Source organism: Puma concolor, chromosome C1, assembly GCF_028749965.1.
Source record: "Puma concolor isolate L17-30 chromosome C1, mPumCon1.1.hap2, whole genome shotgun sequence".
Lineage (NCBI taxonomy): Eukaryota > Metazoa > Chordata > Mammalia > Carnivora > Felidae > Puma > Puma concolor.
The window spans coordinates 35,318,197-35,342,023 of record NC_141674.1 but is presented as its reverse complement, the minus strand read 5'-3'; the positions used below and the strand labels follow the sequence as shown (position 1 = coordinate 35,342,023).

At 46.4% G+C, this 23,827-nt stretch overlaps 1 protein-coding gene across 4 annotated transcripts; it reads right to left on the bottom strand.

The window, feature by feature from the left end:
- Positions 1–4,744: 4,744 nt before the first annotated feature.
- KIF2C (kinesin family member 2C) lies at positions 4,745–23,733 on the bottom strand. 4 transcript variants are annotated; one of them, XM_025931553.2, is made up of 21 exons: positions 23,566–23,732; positions 22,599–22,693; positions 19,469–19,570; positions 19,248–19,296; positions 17,537–17,659; positions 16,015–16,137; positions 15,367–15,467; positions 14,597–14,692; positions 14,095–14,149; positions 13,843–14,005; positions 11,725–11,815; positions 11,403–11,466; positions 11,233–11,324; positions 10,300–10,442; positions 9,319–9,523; positions 9,089–9,199; positions 8,208–8,275; positions 7,826–7,931; positions 7,620–7,733; positions 5,488–5,611; positions 4,745–5,392 (listed from the first exon to the last, which is right to left on the bottom strand). In XM_025931553.2, the coding sequence occupies exons 1-21, from the start codon at positions 23,627–23,629 to the stop codon at positions 5,310–5,312; spliced, it is 2,172 nt and encodes a 723-aa protein (XP_025787338.2). In that variant the 5' UTR covers positions 23,630–23,732; the 3' UTR covers positions 4,745–5,309. The 4 variants fall into 4 exon arrangements, with proteins under 4 accessions (XP_025787338.2, XP_025787346.2, XP_086572905.1 ...); XM_025931561.2 differs by lacking the exon at positions 16,015–16,137 and having other exon boundaries at positions 23,566–23,733; XM_086716779.1 differs by lacking the exons at positions 22,599–22,693; positions 23,566–23,732 and adding an exon at positions 21,507–21,607.
- Positions 23,734–23,827: the final 94 nt, after the last annotated feature.

Below are 23,827 nucleotides of genomic sequence, written 5' to 3'. Positions count from 1 at the left end.
ATGAACCATTACGCTTTTGATTTTTTACAAACATTTAAAGACGTAACAACAACTCTTGGCGCACGGGCTCAATCAGCATACTGTGATGTGCCAACCCTTAGCATAAAGAAATACAGGAAAATGTTCTAGGTCCAAGGCTTGAGGAATATGAACATTTAAGGCCAGGTAAAGAAAAACTGGCAGAGGAGACAAGGAGCAGTTAGACTGACAGGAAGAAAGCTAGCATAGTATATCATGGTCTAATGCTACTGTAAAGGGTAGTGAAGGTCTAAAAAGGGATTCTTGGATTTAGTAACTTGAAAACCTTTTTTTTTTTAATTTTTAATGTTTTATTTTTGAGAGAGAGAAAGAGCGAGCGAGCAAGCAGGTGAAGGGCAGAGAGAAAGGGAGAAACAGAATCCAAAGCAAGTTCCAGCCTCTGAGCTGTCAATACAGAGCCCGATGTGGGGCTTGAACTCACAAACCTTGAGATCATGACCTGAGCTGAAGTTGGACACTTAACTGACTGGGCCACCCAGGCATCCCTCCCCACAGCAATGAAATTTTTAAAAAATAATAAGAGAGGAGACTGGCTGGTGGCTGGAGGGGAAACGGATCAAAGGGCAGTATTTAAAGGAGTAAATTGCCTAAAGGAGTCCTTTACACTCTGCTCCCAATCCTATCACAGCCCTTTGAAGGGATTCTCTCATTGTCTCTGCTCAAAATCTCACCTCCATGTACAAACACACGTGGGAGGACTTTTCTGAGCCTGCTGCTTTCTAAAGTAACAATGCTTGGGGTGCCTGGCTGGTTCAGTCAGTAGAGCATGGGACTCTTGATCTCTGGGTTATGAGTTCAAGCCCCATGTTGGGGGTGCCTCGGTGGCTCAGTCAGGTAAAGGTCCTACTTTTTTTTTTTTTTTAATATTTATTTATTTATTTATTTTGAGAGAGAGCAAGGCTGAATGCGGAGGGGCAGAGAGAGAGAGAGAGAGAGAGAATCCCAAGCAGGCTCTGCACTGCCAGCACAGGGCCCAACTTGGGGCCTCTCAGGTCATGAACCCTGAGATCATGACTGGAGCCAAAACCAAGAGTCTGATGCTTAACTGGATGAGCCACCCACGTGCCCCAAGCACCCTACTTTTGATTTCTGCTCAGGTCGTGATCTCACAGTTTGTGAAGTTGCCCCGTATTGGGCTATGTGCTGATGGCACTGGGCCTGCTTGGGATTCTGTCTCTCGTTCTCTCTGCCACTCCCCCGCTTGTGCGTGCTCGCTCTCTCAAAATAAATAAATAAACTTAAAAAGTAAATAAAATAAATGGGAAAAAAACATGGTCACTTCAAAACACACAAAAAAAGCATTTGACAAAATCTAATGCCTTTCATGATAAAAATACTTAAACTAGAAACAGAATTGAACTTCTTCCACGTGAGAAAGACCATCTATAAAAACCCATAGGTAGAATCAAACTTAATGATCAGGAACAAGACAAGGACATTAACTCTCACCACCTTTTTTTTTTTTTTTTTTTAATTTCTGGGAGGAGGGCGCAAGTGAGCGAGGAGCAGAGAGAGAGGGAGGGAGAATTCCAGGAGGGGCAGGGAGAGAAATTATTACACTATATGTTACCTAACTTAGATTTAAATTAAAGTAAAAAATAAAAAAAGGCGGCACCTGGGTGGCTCAGTTGGTTAAGCATTCGACTTCAGCTCAGGTCATGATCTCATGGTTCATGGGTTCGAGCCCCGCATGGGCTCTCTGCTGACAGCTCAGAGCCTGGAGCCTGCTTCAGATTCTGTGTCTCCCTCTCTGCCCCTCCCCTGTTCACACTGTCTCAAAAATAAATAAATGTAAAAAAAAATTTTTTTTAATGTGTTAAAAGTGACAGTGCAAAAATGAAGAGAGAAAGTTATAGAGGACTTGATGAATCTTATTTCATGATTTAATTTTTCCAAGTAATCTGTACACCATACATGGGACTTGAACTCAGGACCCTGCGATCAAGAGTCACATACTCTACCAACTGAGCCAGTCAGGCACCCCAACATGGATCTTAAATGCTAAGACCTCATATTGTATGATTCCATTTATATGAAATGTCCAGAATAGCAAGTCCAAAGAGAAAGTAGATTAGTGGTTGCCAGGGGCTGGGGGAAGAGGAGATTGGGGGATGACTGCTAATGCGTATTGGGTTTCTTTTTGGGTGAAAATGTTCTTGAATTGGGGCACCTGGGTGGTTCAGTTGGTTAAGCGTCCAACTTTGGCTCAGGTCATGATCTCACGTTTCTGAGTTTGAGCCCTGCATCGGGCTCTTTGCTGTCAGCGTGGAGCCTGCTTCAGATCCTGTCTCCCTCGCTGTCTGTCCCTCCCCCACTTGTGCACATGCTGCGCGCTCTCTCAAAAAGAAACATTAAAAAAAAAAAAAGAAATAATGTTCTGGAATCAGTGGTGATGGTTGCCCGATTAAATCAATATACCAAAACCATTGAATTCATAGTATGTGAATTTTAAAAGGGTGACTTTTATAGTATGTGGATTGTATCTCAATAAAGCTGTTATTTAAAAAAAAAAAAAGGGGGGCGCCCGAGTGGCGCAGTCGGTTAAGCGTCCGACTCACGGTCCGTGAGTTCGAGCCCCGCGTCAGGCTCTGGGCTGATGGCTCAGAGCCTGGAGCCTGTTTCCGATTCTGTGTCTCCCTCTCTCTCTGCCCCTCCCCCGTTCATGCTGTCTCTCTCTGTCCCAAAAATAAATAAACGTTGAATAAAAAAAAAAAAAAAAAAGAGCGGTAGGAGATGCAGTGTATTCACTCATTTAAAAATATGAATTGTGTGCTTACATATGTTCCAGACGTTATGGATACAGTATTAAATAAAACAAAAATCTTTGTCCTTATGCGCTTAGCTAGCTAGCACTTATTTTTTTATTTTTTAATTTACATCCAAGTTAGCATATAGTGCAAAAATGATTTCAGGAGTAGACTCCAGTGATTCATCCCCTACATTTAACACCCAGTGCTCAGCCCAGCAGGTGTCTTCCTTAATGCCTCTTACCCTTTTAGCCCATCCCCCCTCCCACAGCCCCTCCAGCAACCCTGTTTGTTCTCTATATTTAAGAGTCTCTTATGTTTTGACCCCTCCCTGTTTTTATATTATTTTTGCCTCCCTTCCCTTATGTTCATCTGTTCCGTGTCTTAAAGTCCTCATATGAGTGAAGTCATATGATATTTGTCTTTCTCTAATTTCGCTTAGCATAATACCCTCTAGTTCCTTCCACATAGTTGCAAATGGCAAGATTTCATTCTTTTTGATTGCCGAGTGATACTCCATTGCATATATATATATACCACATCTTCTTTATCCATTCATCCGTCAGTGGGCATTTGGGCTCTTTCCATACTTTGGCTATGGTCGATAAGCTAGCTAGAACTTATATAGCACTTATTAAATGTTAGACATTGTCCTTACTACCGTGTGTATATTAACACCTCTATACCAGTATTATCCTCATTTCACAAATAGCACAAAGGGGTTAAACAACCCACTTAAGGTGGCCTCAGGAGCCAGGCTTTTAACCTCCTAAGTGTTCTGCCCAAACTGCATTCCAACTGGACCAATAGAGGAAGGAGCTGACCAGGCCACAGCAGGACATTCAGAATTTATCTTTTGTGCAAAGGGACATTATTAAAGGGTTCGAGGGGCACCTGGATGGCTCAGTCTGTTAAGCATCTGATTCTTGGTTTTGGCTCAGATCATGATCTCACGGTTTGTGAGATCAGGCCCCATATCGGGCTCTGTGCTGCCAGTGTGGAGCTTGCTTGGGATTCTCTGTCCCTCTCTCTCTGTACCTCTCAAAGTAAATAAATATTTTAAAAATTTTAAAAAGAAAAGAGTTTGAAGCAGGTGATGACTTATAAGGATTTCCCTGGCTGGTCCCATGAGGGACTCATATGCCATTCCAAGTGAGAAGATGGGTCAGGTCTGGTCAGGTCTTCATTTAACCGACTGAGCCACCTAGGTGCCCCTTCTTCCTGAGGTCTTTCTAAAATGTGCATTTGGTTGTGTGGCACTTAGGCTAAAAATCTTTTAATACCTTATTACTATTTAGATAATTAATGTTATTTTTTATGTTTTTAATGTTTATTTTTTAGAGAGACAGAGTGCGAGTGGGTTAGGGGCAGAGAGAGAGGGAGACACAGAATCCGAATCAGGCTCCAGGGTCTGAGCTGTCAGCACAGAACCCGAGGCGGGGCTCGAACCCATGAGATCATGACCTGAGCTGAAGTCAGACGCTCAATCGACTGAGCCACCCAGGCGCCCCTGATAATTCATATTCCAGGGCAAGGAATCTGGAATCTTCCAGTTCCCAACTGTCCATGCTCTATGACTGGTTCCTCAGTTCACCTGGCAAACTTATAATTTTTCAAGACCAAACTGGTATTGCTCATCAGATCCTTTCCCACCTAGCAAGCCAAGTGCTTTCTTGTCAGTGTTGCCACAGAATCCTGTAATGTGTCTTGAGCAAAGACTGTAACTGACAAAGCACCATCTTTCTGCTTATGGCTCCTGTTCCCAGAAGACCTGGGACCTAGTAAGCACAGAACAAGGCAGAGATTGGAAGCTTTACCACATCATTGAAACTGCTGGTATGGATTTGGCCTCCTAGGTAGAGTACAGAATCAGCACTATGGAAAGGTGCAGTAATATCTGTCCTTAGTCCAAGAAGGTTCATACATGTCTCAGCTCTTCCCACACACCAGTCAACAGGTTGACTTTTTCCTCTTTCTTTATTGTTAGACACAATGTATAAACACGTAAAACAGGAAACAGCAGGGATCCTCTTGGGCCTCAAAAAACAGCAAGGAAGAGATCCCAGAAACTTTTTTAGAGTACAAGACATGGTGCCTGAACCAAGGGCATGGAAAGCAGGCCAGAGCCAGCAGAGAGCTGGACTAAAGGCTCCTTTCCTCTCCCCAGCGCCAGGATAACCCCAGGGAGCCCTTTACCAGCAGCCAGTCCTCAGAGGCAGAAGGACACCCAAGGGAACTCTTTACCAGAGAGTCTTCCCCTCCTGGAGAGAAAGGCAACACCCAGAGTAACTAAAAGCTCTATCTTCCCACCCTTGCTCCCTGGAGAGCTGTAACCGAAGAAAAGGAGAGAAGTGTCCCTCGTCACTCTGACCCTCTCCCCAGCTGCCTCCATACTTGGCGTTTACCAAAGCCTTTTCCAGCTCAGACCCTGACTAGACCCACCAGGTGCCCAAAGTTTGCTGGGGAGGTTGGGGAGGGGAAGAGGCTGGGTGTGACACCAAACAGATCTTTTATTTGCAGTCGTCAGTGGGGCCGTTTCTTGTTGCTTATTTGTTTGCTGGCCTGCTCTTCCAGCTGCATGGCCAGGCGCAAGGCCTTGATGACATCTGGAGGGAAGGAGTGGTGGTGCACTGGGGGTTAGTGGGTGTCTCAGAAGCCCCGTTCCCTCAGGGCAGAGGCCCCATCCTCCAGCCACACCCACCTCGCAGGGCTGAGAAGTGCTTGGCTTGCTGGACCAGGGCAGACTCTGTCTTGTTCACAAAGGTCTCCAGGTCATAGTCTGGCTGCTCAGTCATCTCGGAGAGCTCAAGCCAGCCTGGCCCTTGCTGCAATGACATGGCGGGGGGGGGGGGACTTGTCAGTTCAAAAATGACCAAATAAACTTAGCAAATTATTCCTGGGCCCCTACCATCTGCAATGCAGACAACCTAGGCAAGATGCCCACTCCTTAAGCCATAGCTTGTGCTCTGCTTCTTGACCTGCTCCTGTAGAAATCTTCATCTTGAATTCATCCTCTTCCCTACCCCAAACTTGTCCCTCTCCCCAGGTCAGATGAATGTCACAATCTGTCTTGATGCCAAGCAGGAAATGGGAATAATAACTTTATTCTTTCACCCTGCTGGTCCCTAAATCCTACCAATTCTGCTTCTTAAATGGCACCTGAGTCTCATGTCCTCACTCCAGTCTCATGGTGACCATGACCACACTCTGTCTAGGCTCCAACATCTCTCTTGAACTTTTTTTTTTTAATGTTTATTTTTGAGACAGAGAGAGACAGAACATGAGTGGGGGAGGAGCAGAGAGGTGGACACAGAATCTGAGGCAAGTTCCAGGCTCTGAGCTGTCAGCACAGAGCCCAATGTGGGGCTCGAAGCCACAAAGTGTGAGATCATAACCTGAGCCAAAGTCAGGCACTTAACCGACTGAGCCACCCAGGTGTCCAGAACTTTTTTTTTTTTAATGTTTATTTTTGAGAGAGAGAGAGAGAAGAGTGACAGAGAAAACATGGGGGAGGGGCAAAGAGAGGGAGACACAGGATATGAAGTGGGCTCTGTGCTGACAGCAGCGAACCTGACGCAGGGCTCAAACTCACGAATCATGAGATCACGACCTGAGCCCAAGTCAGACACTTAACTGACTGAACCACCCAGGTGCCCCTCTTGAACTCTTTATAACAATCTCCTAATTTCTCATAACTCCTAAGTGCCTCTACTCATGCTCTCCCTCATTCCCAAACCAGACTCCACATTGCAGCCACAGTGATGTACCTAAAGCTGTGATAAGACCACGTCATCTGATCTGACCATACTCTACTCCCTTCAAAGGTATCCACTGCCCTCATAACCAAGTCCAGGCCTTTGGAGTGAGCCATAGGTCTTTTAGCATCAGGTTACCTGTTGACCTAGACACATATTTAATCAACGTCCCTTGCTTACATCTTTTGCTTTGAGTAGAGTGAACCTCTCATTCTTTCTGAAAATACCATGTCCTTTCACACATTTGTACCCTGAGCACTCCAGGGAGGGAGGACATGCCTAAGCGCTTACTCTTCATGTTCCCTTCTCATTTCTGAGTGGCCCAAGGTCCTTCTTTCTGCACTGCACCCTGCCCTGAATACCCCACTGGCAGAGTGCACTCTTGGGCCTCCCCTCCCCTCTCCCTGTTCTCCCACAGCGGGAGTCACAGCAGCACCAGCATCTACCACTTACTATACACTAACCATGTGCTGGGCACTGTTTTAAAAGCATATCTCTTAATCTTCAGATGCAATCATCCTGTCTTGCCCACTTCAGAGATGAAGAAACTGAGGCCCAGTGATGCTAAATGACTTTCCTAAAGAAATCAGCTTATAAATAGAAGAGTCAGGGGAAAAAAAAAACAACTCAGAAGAGTCAGGATTGAGCAAGTCTTACTTTAGGGCATGCTATCCATACTTGATGTTTTTGGTCCTTGGTTTTAGCATAGGAGTTGGCATATAGAAAGTACTCACCAAACATTCACTGAGTAAACAAGCCAAGATCTCTGCAAAGAAGTCACTCTCCAAAACCTCGATCAGGAACACAGAGGGGAGAGACTAGCTCTGGCTAGGAGGATGGAGGAAAGCCCGTGTAGGCCAGGCTGGAGAAAAGGGTATGGTAATTCATTGTTCTAGAACAGCTAGATGAATAGGTGGACAATCGAGGAATACTAGGTAAAGGTCTGCCTCTTGCCATCCCTACCTGAAGACCTGTGGGAGCAAAGCCCAGGTCATGCTCAAGGAATGGTTCTGAGCATGCTGAGGGCCTGTGCTGGGGTGGATATCCAGTCCATCCCTAACCAGGACCAGCTCATCACCTGTATTATCTCCTTGAGCTCTTCCATGGCCCTCTCCTCCAACTCCCTGATCTGAGACATGGCTTCATTAAAGCTGGACATCTGCGAAGACAGTTCCTCCTCTTCTTTGGAGAACTGAGGGGCCAAAAGGAGAGGTACAACAGTATGGCCTAGTTTCCCTCGATAGGCCACGTTTCCATCCTGCCTGGCCCCACCCTACACCTTACATTGCTTGTGATCAGGGACCCGTGGGAGCTGGCTTCCATCTCTTCTGTTTCCATTTGAGTTGGTTGCTCACCACTGGATCCACTGTGGGGGCTCAGCTCCTTGACCCTGAGGAACAAGAAGGTCTCAGATCCCACAGGAACCTCTTTGGCACTCACAGGACTGCAGCATCACTCAGACCATGAGGCTCGGCAGCTTTTACATTGGCCAAGCTGCCATGCTGGCTTCACATTAAGGCTTGAAGGGGACTGGGACATGTCTGAACTCAGATTCACTGAGTCACAGAAGAATATACAGTAGGCACTGAGGCTCCAGACTTCCTCCCTCTTCCTTTCCCCCCTCCTGCACCCGTCTCCCCATCCCACTGGTCATGGGTACTAGTACCTGTCTGCATATCTCAGTGTGTTTAAAGTATATTCGCAGGAGCTTATGCCTGGTGAGATCATGGCAATCTGCAAAACGGGGAAATAGGCAGTTAAGGGTTGAGGATCACAGGGTAGGGTAAAGGCGCTGGACTGCCTAGTACTGGATACTGCCAGGAGTCGTCTCTTTGAGCTGCTGACACCCACACAGTATTGGGGTGGAGAGCTAACTAAGCGCCTAGTCTGTGCCAGGCAATTTGCCCCAGGCACTGAAAACTAAGGCATCTTAAAAATTGGTTCCCTGCCTTTAAAGGTGCATCTGGATACCCCTGTTGTTTTATCTCTTTATGGACTCTTTCACCAAGGTCACATCTCAAGGCTCTGTGGCTTAGTCAGAAATTCCTACCTTCCCTAGTAGACAGGGAAGAGGAAGGAAGGAGGAAGGAATCTCCAGTAGGAAGAGGAGATTCCTTAGAGGGTAAGAAGGCAGATCCTAGCTAGCATGCTTGTAGATAAAATAAGGAAGGGAACAAAAAGTCATTTGAGGCCATACCCCTTTCCTGTGTACTTAATTAGGAGCCAGTGAACCTGAGGGAAACCATAGAAGGGGAGAATTTTGCTTTCCTGCTTTCCCACAGGCCATCCTTCTGAATTCTGGGGCCCCTTTTCATCAGGTAAGGCCCTTTTGGACCCCAAACCAAGAGCTGCACAGACATATAGTAAAGGGAGCAGATCCTCTCCTTCCCTCTTGAATAGGCAAAGAGGAACCTGGTACTAAAAAGCAGTGGGGGGTGCCCAGTAAAGTTTGAGCCTGGAAACCCAGGTAGCCAAGGGCACCAAGCCTTCTGCCCAGAGACAGGACTCAACGTCTTCCTATACCACCTCCAAAGTGACCCTACTCACCATGCAGGTCCTTGAGTTCTCCCCGATAAAGGAGTCCCTCAGCACCTGTGTCAGCTTGCTCTCGCGAAATGGGGTGTGAGCCTTGTTCTGTCCCAGGGCCCTGATGCACTCCTGTGGGGCAGCAGGAGCCACTGAGGTCCCTTTCTTCCTCTTGAGTTGCCCATTCCCTCCCTCTCTCCCTCCCTCCACCAGCAGTCCTCCAGGCCAACCACCTGTTTAGGCCCTGCTACCTTCAGAGCCAGGAGACTCTTGTTGATTTCTGCACCCTCCATGCGAGTCTGCCGGTCAGCACTGGAAGTGTCCGCACCTCTCTCATTCCCTGCCAGATCCACCAAAGAGAACTTGCCATGCACTCTCCCTTTGGCCCGAAGAAGAATCTGGAAGCAGGCATGGGAGCGGGAAGAGTTGGAGTTGGCAAATGTCTGCCCAGAAGTCCTGTGGCAAAGGAGGGCAAAGAAAGGTTATGAGCCACTGTGGCTCCCCAGAGTTCAAGCCACCCCACTCCACAGCACTGAGTTCTCTGTACAAAGGACACAGGTCAAGACTCTAAGCAGTCCTGTGTTTTCTTATCCCAGATTTCTGTTTTGCCCTTCCTGGGCAGCAGCTTTCCCTCTACCTCCAGATCTGGCAAGTTTTCCTGCAGTGAAAGTACTAGATTCTGTGCTAGGCCTTAGCCAGCCCAGAGGGCCCAAAAGCACATGGGGAAGGGGAGTTGCCTGTGTTGCAGGGCACATGAGGAGGAGGGGTTGTCATGAACCACTTGTGAAAGCCTGAGAGGCTTGGAGAGGGCAACCCCCTCCCTGGGCCTCCATAAGCCACCCAGCATTCCACTGCACCATGCCTGGTGGAAGAGCACTTCCCTACCTCTGTATAGAAGCTATGACCCCATCCCTTCCAGCCCAGACTAGATCCAGAGCTTGTCTCCTACCACAGAGGGAGGGGACAGCAAGAAGAAACCTCAAGAAGTCAGGATGATTTGGGGTAAGGACCTGGAAATAAAGTCTACCTTGGTTAGATTTAAGACACTTGCTCCTGATGAGCCTCTTGCCCTGGGTCATCTGCCCTATTGAGAGTCCTTACGGCAGAGGCCCTCACAGCCCTCACCAAGCTGCAGAGAGTGGCGCTCTGTGGAAACAGCAATGGGCTCAGAGCGGGGGTCTATCACCTGAACCGGGCATTAGGTGGCCCCTTCCCCTCACCAGAACTCTGACCTGCAGGCACTGCCTATGTCGATCATCTTGATGACATCGTCAGCACAGCTAACCAGATGCTCCTGTAGCCCCACCACCTGCACCTGCTGCTTGCCGTCCTCCAGCACGCGCAGCTTAGCTTTCTTGTTGAGCAGATCAAACAGCTGTGCCAGGCAGGGGAACAAGGATAAGGCCATTAGGTCCTGGACACCCTACCTACACCCCCTCCTTCAGGGCCTGTCCCAGCTTAGATAAGAGCTGGCAGCAGAGAAGGCAGAGAGAAGCTAAGCTGGGTGGCGGGCAGTACACTTGAAAGCTGAATCAGGCTGCCTCAGTTTGATATGACCCTGCTACTTTGCCAGCTATGGGAGCCTCGACCAGTACTCAACTACTCCAGGCTTATTCCTCATCTGCAGAATAATGATGGGAATACTTCCTCATAGGTTATAACGATTGAATGAGTTGAGACAAGTGCTTAGCACATGACACTACACCAATAATCAACATTAGCCATTATTATTATCAAGATCCTGCTCTGAGGAAGGCAACTCTGCAAAAGCAGAGTACAGAGGTAGAGGTAGAAGGTATGGAGTATAAGGGGTAGGGGAGAGAGTGAGAGAAAGAGAGTATGAACATGAAAATGAATGTACACAATCAGGGGAAGAGTAGAAAGGTTATAAGGAGGTGGGTCGAGGGAGGACAGGGCACACACAAGGCAAACCTCCCATGTGAGACATGTGAGAAGGAGCCCCGAGGAGTGTTCCTGCCATACTTGCTGAGCTTGGGCACCATCCCACCATCAGATGAAACCTCCCACAATGATAGGACAGAGCAGCCCATTAAAGGCTTGACAGCCCACAGGCTGCTTGGTTTCTACAATTTCTAGCCAACCTCAAGGTTTTAGAAAGTTCAGTGGCCCCAACAATAGAGACGGGCTCCCTGCCAGCTAGCTACCTTCCCATTATAGATCTCAAAGAAGGTCACATAGACTTCCAGGCCCAGGTTCCGGTAGCGAGGCTGATTCTTCAGGAGGAAGACATCTCGGGCTATGAGAGAGAGCCTGGATTAAGTAAGCAACCTGCCTTTCTGTGCCCAACCCAAGTGGGGCAGAACACACTACTTACAGGCCATGGCATAGATCCCTTTGGATGCATTCTGGGCTTTCCCAGAGAGGTCTCCGCCCATAGTCTGCAAACGGAAGGGGCAGAAGACTGTGGTAAAGGACCCTGGGCCTAGGCCAGAGCACTAGTGGCTCCATTACCACAGTGGGCCACCACATCAAAGCTGAGAAGCTGTACCTGCTAAGGCATCTGGCACAACAAGAGTGTCTGGTGATAGGGCATCTGTACCAAGGGGACTTTCTGCAAGCAACTTACCTGCTTCCTTTACAGGGACCCAGTGTGACACCATGGGCTGGTTTGCTCCCTGCCCGGGCTGAATACTCACATGTGTCTTGCCACTTCCTGTCTGGCCATATGCAAAACAGGTTGCCTTTCCCCCTTCAAAGATTGTCTGGACCAGTGGCCTTGCTGTGAACCTGGGAGAAAGGACAGGAAAGAGTATACATCTCTCCCCAAAATGTGCTCCCTAGAATGTGGTCCTACTGCCCTTCCACTGCAGAACTACTGCAGTCTTCAATTCCTCCTTCCAAACAATAGCACTCCTCTTCTGCAAAGTGGTCCCACTGGACCCCAGCCCCACTTACAAATCTGAAATTCTCCCAGCCAACTGGGGAGGGCTGGACTGACCTGCCAAGAGTAAGCTGGTGGCCTACACTCTAACTGAGCCATCAGCCCTTTGTCTGACTCTGGAGACCCAAGATGAAACCCTGAGCTTAGTAGCTGACTGCCAGCATAAGAAACACTACAAAGATCAGAGGAAACCCTCTAAAGTAGGAGTCTAAAACGTTTTAGGCCACTCTGTCACCTTTTTTTTTTTTTTTAAAGATTTTATTTTTAAGTAATCTCTGCACCCAAATGGGGCTAGAACTCACAACACTGAGATCAAGAGTTGCACCTTCCACTGACTGAGCCAGTCAGGCACCCCACTACCACATTAAAAAAAAAAAAAAGTTTATTTATATGCTAACTAAATTGGATGTAAATTTAAAAAATAAATTAAAAAAAATTTTTTGAGAGAGAGAGACAGCAAGCACGCACCCACGTCAGGGAGGGGCAGAGAAAGAGGGGGGACAAAGGATCCAAAGCAGGCTCCACGCTGACAGCAGAGAGCCCAACATGGGGCTTGAACCCAGAAACTATGAGATCGTGACCTGAGCTGAGGTCAGATGCTTAACTGACTGAGGTATCCAGGTGCCCCTTACTGTCACATGTTTTTAAAAACGATCCTTTAAAAACACAGAAACCATTCATTCTTATTTTGAGAACCATATAAAAAGGAATTGCAGGGGCGCCTGGGTGGCTCAGTCAGTCAGTTAAGTCACTGACTTTGGCTCAAGTCATGATCTCATGGTTCGTGGGTTCGAGCCCAACATCAGGCTCTGTGCTGAACACTTGCTTGGAGCCTGGAGCCTGCTTCAGATTCTGTGTCTCCTTATCTCTCTGCCCCTCCCCAACTTGTGCTCTGTCTCATGCTGTCTCTCAAAAATAAATAAATAGATAGATAGATAAATAAATAAAGGAATTGCAAACCAAATTTGGCCCATGGGCTATAGTTTGTCAACCTCTGGTCTAGAGCAGTGTTGTTTATAGAACTTTCTGTGGTGGTGGACATGTTCTTTACTGTGCTAATAGCAGTGACCACAGGTGGCTGTCAAGCTCTTAAAATGTGGCTAGTGTGACTAATGAATTGAACTCTGGGACACCTGGGCAGCTCAGCCAGCTAAGCATCTGATTTCAGCTCAGGTCATGATCTCACTGTGAGTTCAAGCCCTGCGTCGGGCTCTGTGCTGACAGCTCAGAGCCTGGAGCCTGCTTCAGATTCTGTGTCTTCCTCTGTCTCTGCCCCTTTCCTGCTTGTGCACGTGTTCTCTCTCTCTCAAAAATAAATAAACATTAAAAAAAAATTTTTTTTTAATGAATTCTGAGACACCTGGCTGGCTCAGTTGGTAGAGAAAGCAATTCTCGATCTCAGAGTTGTGAGTTCAAGCCAAAAAAAAGAAAAAAAAAAAAAATTGACTTCTTAATTTTATTTAACTTTCATTTGAATAGCCACATGAGGCTGATGGTGCTGTATTAGATAGAGCAGTCCTAGTCTTTGCTGAGTCTGCTAAGCTCAGTGGGTAATGGAGTGGCTGTATAAGACACTGGAAGAATCCCTTCGACCTGCCCAACCCAGCCTCAGAGAGTACAATGGGTAATACCTCACTTGTAATCCATTTGAGGATGCACTGCTAAAGATGCAAAATGGGATGTGACAAGCCCAAACTGGGCCTTCCTGGTGCCAGGAGACAGAGCCAGAACCAGCTCTGTAATGGCTGATCCAAAGAAAATATGAGGAGGCCAAGAAAGGCCTCAGAGATCAGTGTGGCAGTGAATAGTACAATATCCCACATTGACAAGAGGAAGGCTGGGAAAGGGAAATAAAAGAGGCCAAGAAACTAACCTGTAGACAACTTCATTTGAAGCTGTTTCATCAAATGCAAAGTCAAAGCAGAAGGCTTGGTTCTCCAGATACTTTGTTAAGTCCACTTTTAACTTGGGCTCATGGACCAAGAGGAGGCCTTTGCTGGGAACAGAAATCACATCAACTTCTTTCTTGGCTAATTCTGCAGAAGAAGAGTATTTCAGGGGATGATTCCTGGACATGGAGAAGGTCAGTCAGTCAAAAGCCTCCTTCTGACTGATCAGGGCTTACCTTGTTTATTTAGCAGGCGTTTCCTCACACAGACACATATCCTGTGCTCTTCGATCTTCAAAAGGATGAAAGAAGACAACCAACCACCAAAAGGTCAGAGCAATACTGAAAGAACTCCTCCTCTTCCAATCCTATCTCTGGCTCATTCAAGGGCCAAGACCTAATACTGGGACCCCAGCTCCACCATTAGTTACTCTCAAAAACAGTCAGGCAGCTTTGAATTTCCTTCCCAGTTTTCTCACCCTGCTGCCTACAGGTTTCAGTGCTACTTACACGATTATTAGTAAGGATCTAGCCAACCTATGGAAGTGAAGAGGGTGACACTTTATGCAGCTGACTCTCCCATCCAGCCTTGCTAGCTCCAGCCCATTAAAGGTATTAAAAATATCCTCAAGGGTAAGTGGAGATTCTTGCAAGCTCTCACATCCTTAAAGAGGAGATTTGTCTCTCAATTGTACACACACTCAGGAAGGAGAGATAGAAGCCTTTTAGGTTTACTTACAGGATCTGTCATAGTAAGTGGATGACATTCCAAAGTAGCCCGAAATTCTTTAATCATCCGGGCAAATTCCCAGTTTGGAAAGCTGCTGTCATACTCCTGTTTGGGACAAGGGCAAAAAAAGGACTGACTGCTGACATGTAAATGCTCTCAGAGCTTAGTGCTGAAGCATCAGCAACAGCTCTTTATATACACACAGCCCTTCAGTTGACAAAGCCCTCCCACATCTTACCTTCCTCCCACCCTGGCTCTAGGCTGAGAACTCAGAAGCAAAGGCCCTGGGAACAGAGATTGGTGGTGGGGGATGGTAGGTTTTAGGCATGCATTCAACCACTCTAGGAACTAGGGCGAGGGCCACTGTCCCCTTCTTAGGAGACCAGCAGGTTGAGATTTCCTGGAGCAATTAATCCAACTGAGGGGAAGTGCTCCAAACTGGGACTTTATTGCAACCCCAAACCCCTGCCCCATATACACAATTAGGAGGTGGAGGTGGGGGTCGGGGGGAAAACAGGCAACTCTGCCCAGCAGCTCTGTTGGCCACTGCACTGTGATGGGTGTGCCTACTGGATGATCAGCATGAAATATTCCCCACCCAAAGGGCTTCAGAAAAATATCTGATTTATTTTTTCTCTGAATCCAGATGAAAAACCAGTTAAATTTCCTGGATATCAGAACTGGAGCCTCAGAAACGCTGGGGCCCAGCTGTATCTCTGCTGCTGGTGAGGTTGCAATTAAGAATGCCTGTCCAAAAACCCTTGACCTAAGAAAGGTACCTGAGCTCGCTTTATTCTTGTTTCAGAGTTCTGGGCCCTCTTCTCTTCTCGCTTGTTCTTCATTTTTTCCATTTCCTTCACAATACATGATTTCCTCCGAACTGGGGAAGAAGGAAGCCCACTTTTACCTGTCAGGCCAGCCAGCCTACTCTTTTCCAGCTGTTCTATTGAGTCAAGGGCCATTCCCAGGCCTAGGCCTTCCTTAGACCCTTGCTCTTAAACCACTATATGCAAGGAGAGGAAGCAACGGATATGACTCTACCCGTTGTAGGCTAAGCCTGCAAAGTAAAGACCTGCACAAGCGCTCTAGGCCTAACCCAAGCTCTCTCCATGTCTCTGTGGCATTTTCTCAACAACCACAAGAGGTGATACCATCCCTGATTGATTTTGATGGGCATTCTGGGCTGTTTTTCAGGTGTTGGCCAAGACTTGAGCTATGGCAACACCTCAACTACATTAGAGGGCTCCTGCCAGCTGGTGGGAACAAGGTCACCTCTTGTGAAAGACTGATGCGATGGCCACAGGAAATATGCCCCCACGTGATAAACATGGTTTGAAGTCAGGTGCCAAAGCAGGCCAGGTTTGGGAGAGGATATAACAACCTGTCCTGCACTAGGAGCAGGGCAGCAGACAGCTCAGTGTGTCTACCTGAGTTCACAGGGTTTGCAGAAGAGCTGCCTCGGATGGAATGGACTTGCTCTTCCGCCTCCTCACTGACCATCGTCAATGGTATTTCAGCCACTGCAGGGCAGGAGGGCCTAGGGGGTCCAGCTGTGGGGGAACAAGAGTCATTGGAGAAGCAGGCAGGCATACCAGAGCTGTGCTCCTCTGAGCCCTAACAGGTCGTGGGTCAGGAGGAGTGCAACTGACCGCCAGCTCAGCAAAACCTTGGGCTCCCACCATGTGAGCAGAGCTTGGGCTTTTCCCCTCACTTCAGCCCAAACCCTGAACCCAACCAGTCTCTACAGGGGCTGACTCCTGGGATCAAAAGTCTTAGAGGGTAGGGTGTCTGGCTGGCTCAGTCGGTAGAGCATGCGACTCTTCATCTCAGGGTTGTAAGTTTGGTGTAGAGATTACTTAAAAATAAAATCTTTCAATAAAAAAGAATATATATCTTTGAAGGTATGTGAGTAGCTCAGCATGGACTTCACCACAAAGGGAAAGCCTCTAAAGGCCTAAAGACTTTAGGCTTCATCCAAGCTTGGGTTCTCAGGCCAGGGCGTATTTGGAAGAAAAAGCCAGACTTCTCCAAGTCTTGGAACCTGGGTTAAGAGGGACAAAGACTGAAAAGCCAGGAGTAACAAAAACCTGAGCAACAACATATTGATTCAACCCCAGAAAGCCCATGACAACTTGCTACTTCCCGTACCTGGTTGTGACCCTCTTGTTTACATTCATTTTATTAGAGCTGAATTTGATACATGTAAGATGTAATGACTGTCTATCTTACACAATCTGTACCTGCTTTATCTAATAAAAGTTAACAATTAAAAATATTTTTCAAATTCTATTTATATAAAGTCCAAAAAGGGAAAAATCTAATTTATGGTATCAGAAGTCAAGATTATAGGTACTTAATATAGGGGCTTATGAACTGGAAGGGAACTTGAGGGGGATTTTTGGGTTGCTCATAATGCTTTGATTGAGTTATGTGAGTACGTTCGGTTTGTGAACTAAATGATATGGTCGCTTTTCTTTGTGTGTGTGTGTGTGTGTGTGTGTGTGTGTGTGTGTGTGTGTGTGTGTAATGTTTTTTTTTTTTTTTTTTAATTTTTTTTTTTTTTTTTCAACGTTTATTTATTTTTGGGACAGAGAGAGACAGAGCATGAACGGGGGAGGGGCAGAGAGAGAGGGAGACACAGAATCGGAAACAGGCTCCAGGCTCCGAGCCATCAGCCCAGAGCCTGACGCGGGGCTCGAACTCACAGACCGCGAGATCGTGACCTGGTTGAAGTCGGACGCTTAACCGACTGCGCCACCCAGGCGCCCCGTGTGTAATGTTTCAATAATATTAAAGAGTAAAATTATTAAACGATTTCCAAATAAGGGAGCAGAATAGAACTGAAGACAGGGGAATGTAGATATCTCAGGGTATTTCAGAACAGGGACAGGGCAATATATGAGCAGCTGCTGCAGAGCCTCAAACAGGAAAAACAAATTCATTACTCACTGGGAACTGAAAACTGCTTGCGGGAATTTGTAGACGCTGGTAGCTCCACCTCCATATCATTCTCCTGAGTGGTAATTCGAACCTCCGAGACAGTGGACATTCGGGTGGAGCGGCCTCGGAGACCTGAAACACCAAGGGCAGCAGCAGCCAATCAGTGGGGCATGATCAGGAGGGCTGATGGGGGCCACTAGGGGGCAACCCTCCAAGATTCTGTATAGGGTGGGATGGGTCCAGATCACCAGGAAAAAGAGCCCAACTTCCCACTCCTTCCACCCAAGGAAAGGAAAAATTAGAAAGGCCAAGTACTAGTGACCCCAAAACTAATCTATTCACATTCTGCCAATCTGAGAGCTCCCAAGGGCAAGGATATCTCCCACAAGAGCAACTGTCCTGAGTAAATGGAGGGACCTACAGCCAATCCGAAATCCTTTCTGAAGAGACAGACCTAATCCCCGGAAAAAAGCATTATTAACCTTAACAGCAGCAACACCTATCATTGTACAATCTTCCCATACTTCAAAACAACATTGTAAGGTAAATATCAGTCTTCCCATCTGATGGAAGGGGACAATAAGGCTCAGAGAAATTAAGGAACTTCCACACTGTAGTAAGTGTTGGAGCCAGGATGTTAACCCAAAACTGTTAGATTCCAAAGTCTGGGATTTGGATTTTGGATTTTTCCACTGCTTCAGGATGCTTTACAGAGCCAGACCTGGGGCACATCATCAGAAACCCATGGGTCAGCTACACTGATTTTCTGGAATCTTATAAGAATGCTTAACTGAGAGAAACAACTGAGTTATATTTGAATTCTTATTAATTTCTACCCATTTATATAGTTTACCTCCATAAGAGAGAAACAATTCATCACCTAAAAGTAAGTCAGAAATTTGGAAATAGAACACATGGTATAGGGGCGCGTGAGTGGCTCAGTCAGTTAAGTGTCCGACTTCAGTTCAGGTCATGATCTCACAATTTGAGTTTGAGCCCCCCACATCGAGCTCTGCTGTCAGCACAGCACCTTTCTGATCCTCTGTCTCCTCCTCTCTCTGCCCCTCCCCCACTCATTCTCTTGCTCATTTTCTTCCTTTCTTCCTTCCTTTCTTTCTTTCTTTTTCTTTCTCTTTCTCTCTCCCCCCTCCCTCCCTCTCTCTGCCCCTCCCCTGCTCACACTCTCTCTCAAAATAAATACACTTAAAAAAAAAAAAAAGCACTTCTTGAAGTATGATTGAAATACCAAAAACTGTAGATATCTAATGTGTTTAACTCGATATTTTGGAGATAAATAAACACCCATGAAACTATCATTATAATCAATGCTATAAACTTACCCATCTCTTCCTAAGGTTTGCTCCCACTCTCTTTGCTTTGTATTTTGTTTATTTTTGTTTTGTGGTTAGGGTATTTATTATAAGATCCACCCTCATAGTAAAATTTCAAGTATATAATACAGTGTTGTTAATCACAGGCCAGATGTACATTAGATCTCGAGGACTTATTTCTCATACTGAAACTTTGTACCTTTTGACCAAAACCTCCCTGTAGGTTCGATTCTTCTTCACTAAGATGCTTAGAAGACAGGGTAGGACTCAGCCCACATAGAGCCACCTGCTAAAGTGGAGCAATGAGTCTATTTCACAGCTTCCTGTGCCCCAGGAATATTATCCTGGGCTCAAACCCCATGACGATAAGCCAGTAAAAATCTATTTACCTTCCTTAGGAGCAGGAATTTTGGAGTTGACTGATCTGCGTTTTTGTTTCTGTAAAATAAAAACAAAAACATCACAATATGTGGTTCCTATCAATTTTTAAGGACTTATCTTAGATCCATGTGTTATGCTGAAGTCCTAGGCAGTTCCAGAAAATCAGCAAAAGCCAGCAAGCCAAGCAAATCATCTGGGGCACTGGTTCAGCCAGATGACAAGCACCTACCTGGACTGTTACATTTTCCTGCAGGGGCAGATTGTCTTTTGGGTGTAAGGGAAGAAGTTGTAAAAGCTCTGGGTTTATTGCGGCCACATCATCAAAATCAATCTGCAAAGAGCAAGTAAAAATTTCAGTGGAACAACATAGCTTCTTCAACCCAATTGCATCTCTACAACCAATGCTAGTACTCCTAGATTCAGACATTATCAACTTTTAAGTTCCACCAAGTACCAACAACTATAAACAAATAGCCCTTAGTCATGGTTTACCATCTAGATGAATACTGGTTTCTGATTGCCAAGCCAATGGTAGATGTTGGTGATGAGAACGAGGTAAAGAGGAGGGCAGACAGACAGGTAACCAGTCAGGTAGTCCACAGTAGATGTAGGCCACTTGGTTTCCCTACTGTTCTGCTGGGCAGTGAGGTCCTGCTGGGCACAGTCCCCTGAGCACCTCTTGCTAGATGACATGGAGGAGGAAACAAGTCCTAACTGTCCCGGCAATAGTCAAACTGGAGGGCCCTTCAGGATCTTATGGGCGGGGACAAGTTCCCAAGAGCTGCTACCTAACCCTAAGTCTACCTACATTTTCTACTGGGCCCAGAAACTTCTTCCCCAATAACAACTTCCTGCACATGCCTGCAGTTGAGGTCACAATTCTAGGTTTACATCACCAGAGCCCTGCCACCCTCCAGGAACAACTCAAACTTCATCAGCATACTTCACAGCAGTTCAAACACACCAAAATAGTACCAACCAATCTTTTTTTTTTTTAAGTTTTTTTTTTTTAATGTTTTTATTTATTTTTGAGACAGAGAGAGACAGAGCATGAGCAGGGGAGGGGCAGAGAGAGAGGGAGACACAGAATCTGAAGCAGGCTCCAGGCTCTGAGCTGTCAGCACAGAGCCCAACGCGGGGCTCGAACTCACAGACTGTGAGATCATGACCTGAGCTGAAGTCGGATGCTAACCGGCTGAGCCACCCAGGTGCCCCAGTACCAACCAATCTTGAAATGTTTCAGAGCTGAAGCATGTACTCCAGGGTGAAAGCTTTAACTCCTACAATGCAACCTATATTTATTAATTAGCTTATTCAAACATTTATTAGGCACAATTAAGGCAATAGGGGGAAGATATTCAAAGATGAATTAACACATATATTGCCCTGGCCTTCAGTTAGCTCCTATTCTTTTTTCTTTTTTAAGTTTATTTATTTAAGAGAGAGAGAGAGAGCATGCTCACATAAAGGGCAGAGAGAGAGAATCCCAAGCAGGCTCTGCACCATCAGTGCGGAGCCAGACATGGGGGTTGAACTCATAAACAGTGAGATCATGACCTGAGCTGAAGTTGGATGCTTAAACGACTGAGTCACCCAGGTGCCCCTAATTAGCTCATATTCTAATGGAAAAGTCATATGCACAGAAGGCAAGAAACCAAAGCAGCACAGGATAAACAGGGACAGAGTACTGTTTAAAAGCAAAAGCTCACGGGTACTTTAATAACCACACTTTTGTCCCCAATTCTTGGACAGCTATAGACCCTTACTACACATTCCTCCCATTTCCAACACTTAAACCATAGAAAACAGACAATATAGGAGATCAATGTTTTAACCCTAGTTCTGACATTAACTCTCACACTGATGATTCAGGATGAGCATCCCAGGAGGAAGGAGTAAGAGTGACTGTGTGAAGGCAGCAAGGCACTAGGCATGGACACAAAGTGGGGACCTGATGCATTTGACCCTGACACAGCATACTTTGGAAGAGTGTGTGGTACAAAGAAAAAAGTTTTTATCCTGCAAAAGCTTTGAATGCCTCACTAAGAAGTTTAGACCTTATTCCAAAGGCAGTATCTGAGCTGGTGTGAGACCCAACAAGAGGTATATTTCTAAACAAACAACAAAAATAAGCAAACAAAAATCACAAGGAACTTCTAATAGCTGGTTGAAAAGAAGTTTAGGAACCTCTTGATTGAAGAGCAGATATTGTAAAGTATTCAATCCTTTTATTTCTAAAATATACCACTAAGTATCTGCTTACCTACCATAAGGCACTATGCTAGACAAGTCCTTTACATGTGTTATCTCATTAGGTTCCATGAAGAGGGTCCAGGTCTGTCTTATTCACTTCAGTATTCCGTCTGGCATTTTGGAACCAGTACAAAAGTATCTGTTGAACAAATCCTCACAATAACCTTATTAAGTAGATATTATTATCATCCTCATTTTTTTCGTAAGGAAACTGATTTTCTAAGAGAGGTGGAAGCATGTCTGAGAACACAAAATAGTGGCAGAGCCAGACTAGAATCCAGGTTTCCATACTCCTAGCCCAGTGAAATTTTTACCACACCACAATGCCTCTAAAACATAAATGCCTTAGTCACATCTCTCCTCTTCTCAAAATCTTCCCAAGGCTCCCAAGTACCTACAGAATAAAACCTTAAACATCTTAGTGCCAGAGATGATAACCCTCTGGTCCCCCCTTTCAACTGTCCAGCATCCTAAGCCTTCCCACTGCCTGGAGCAAGCTTCTTCACTAGTCTCGATGAAGGCCATCTATCTCACTATTGTTTCTGCTACACCTTCCCACCACATCCCCACCAGTCAAGCTCATCCTCAGTGAGTTACTACCTCTGAGCTGCTCAAGCACTATTCATCTGTGCCATTTATCACAAGTTGCCTTCTGTTACTTGGGGTTTCAGAAACATACTTTTGTCTCAACTGGGTTATCAGTTTTGCTCCCCAAACCGATATTGTAGGTAGTTTGCACTCAGAAGCTAGCATAGGTAAGCAAGGTTTTAGGATTCTGTGCAGTTTGTCTTCTTCAAACACACCAGAAACTGTTGATTGCTTCAATTTAGATCAGGCCCAACTAAATAAAATCCTAATAGGTCCAAAGAGGACCATGTTCAAGATTAGGGAGGACAAGGCAGGATCAGAAATAAGGTTCTCACAAGTTCCATTTCCACAGAAAGCTTTTTGTTTGTTTTTAAAGTAATCTCTCTGTCCAATGTGAAGCTCGAAATCAGGACCCCGAGTCGCATGCACTACCAACTGAGCCAGCCAGATGCCCCTTCACACAGATCTTATAGGGAGTAAGGTGTTAAATGTGGCAGAGGCATTTTCACAGAACTTACCTCTTTGCCCTTTGTGGCACCTCCTTCTGTCCATTCCACTGAAACACAGGATTTCTCCAAGTTCACAGTCCTTACATTAGCACTGTGAATTATGCCTACAGTATAAAAAGTCCAGAATTTACCCATCTTTTTCACTTTTAGGATCCCACAGAGATTCTCAACATGGAGTTGGCCTGAAGGAAGGAACAGCTGCCTTTTTCTTTCTTTTTAACACCAGGAAACAAATACAACCCCTGGCTTTTAACATTCAACTCCTCACCTTTAGAACATCCCACGGTGAGGTAGGCAGGAAACAGGTCTTAAAACTGAGCTGCAGGGAATAAGGATCCATTCCCACTCAAAAGAGGGCCTACAGTGAGTGAAGGTATGTCTGGGCAGGGGAGTCACTCTAGTTCTTGGGTACTGTTCCTCAACTCCCACTGACGCTCTGGCGCCCTCGGGTTGCCCTACCAGACGGTTATGTCTGACCATTCTCCTAATGACAGGGTATTACACCTGCCAGAGATTTGGTAGCTGCTTAACCAAAAAAAAGAGGGCAGAACTTCAAGCTCCTGAAAAGCAGGGATCTTTTCTACTGATTAACCCTGAATCCCAGTGCCTGACATACTGCAAGCGCGGAATATTTAGAGGAGAGTAAAGGGGCCAGGAAGCCGAGGTCCCTACAAGGGCATAGCAATTTCAGCGGAGAAGTCTGGAAGTGAAGTGAATCTAGCAACCCTAATTTTCCTGGGAGGTCCTCTGACAGGGAGGAGCCCCGCCCACTGCCGAGGATGGGAAGGGGACCCACAGCCAGCGCAGAGGCCCCTGCACCTGGGTAGAAGAGACGCAACGCTAGTGCAGAGACCCAGACCGGGTGGAAGCGGGGGAATCCCTAACAGCATCTCGGCCCTGCCGTTTGGGGAGGGGCAGTAATTTCAGACATCTCACAGCCCACAGGTCCCCTTGGCCTCGCGACCCACCCTCTCACCATTACTGCGTTGGATCTTGATGGTGAGACCGGGAAACAGGCGAGCCTGAAGCGACGAGTCCATGGGCAGTCGCGGGGAAAAGAAACGCGAAATACAAACAACCACAGCTCCGCTAACCCTACGAAGTCTTAACGCCGCGCAAACCGCCGCAGTTTAAATCCCGCGCGCCAGCGTCCCTGAGAACGTCATCACGCTGTCGCCTGCCTCGCTACCGCCAGTCCGCGGCGCCCTCCGCAGCCTTTTGGGATATGTAGTCTACGG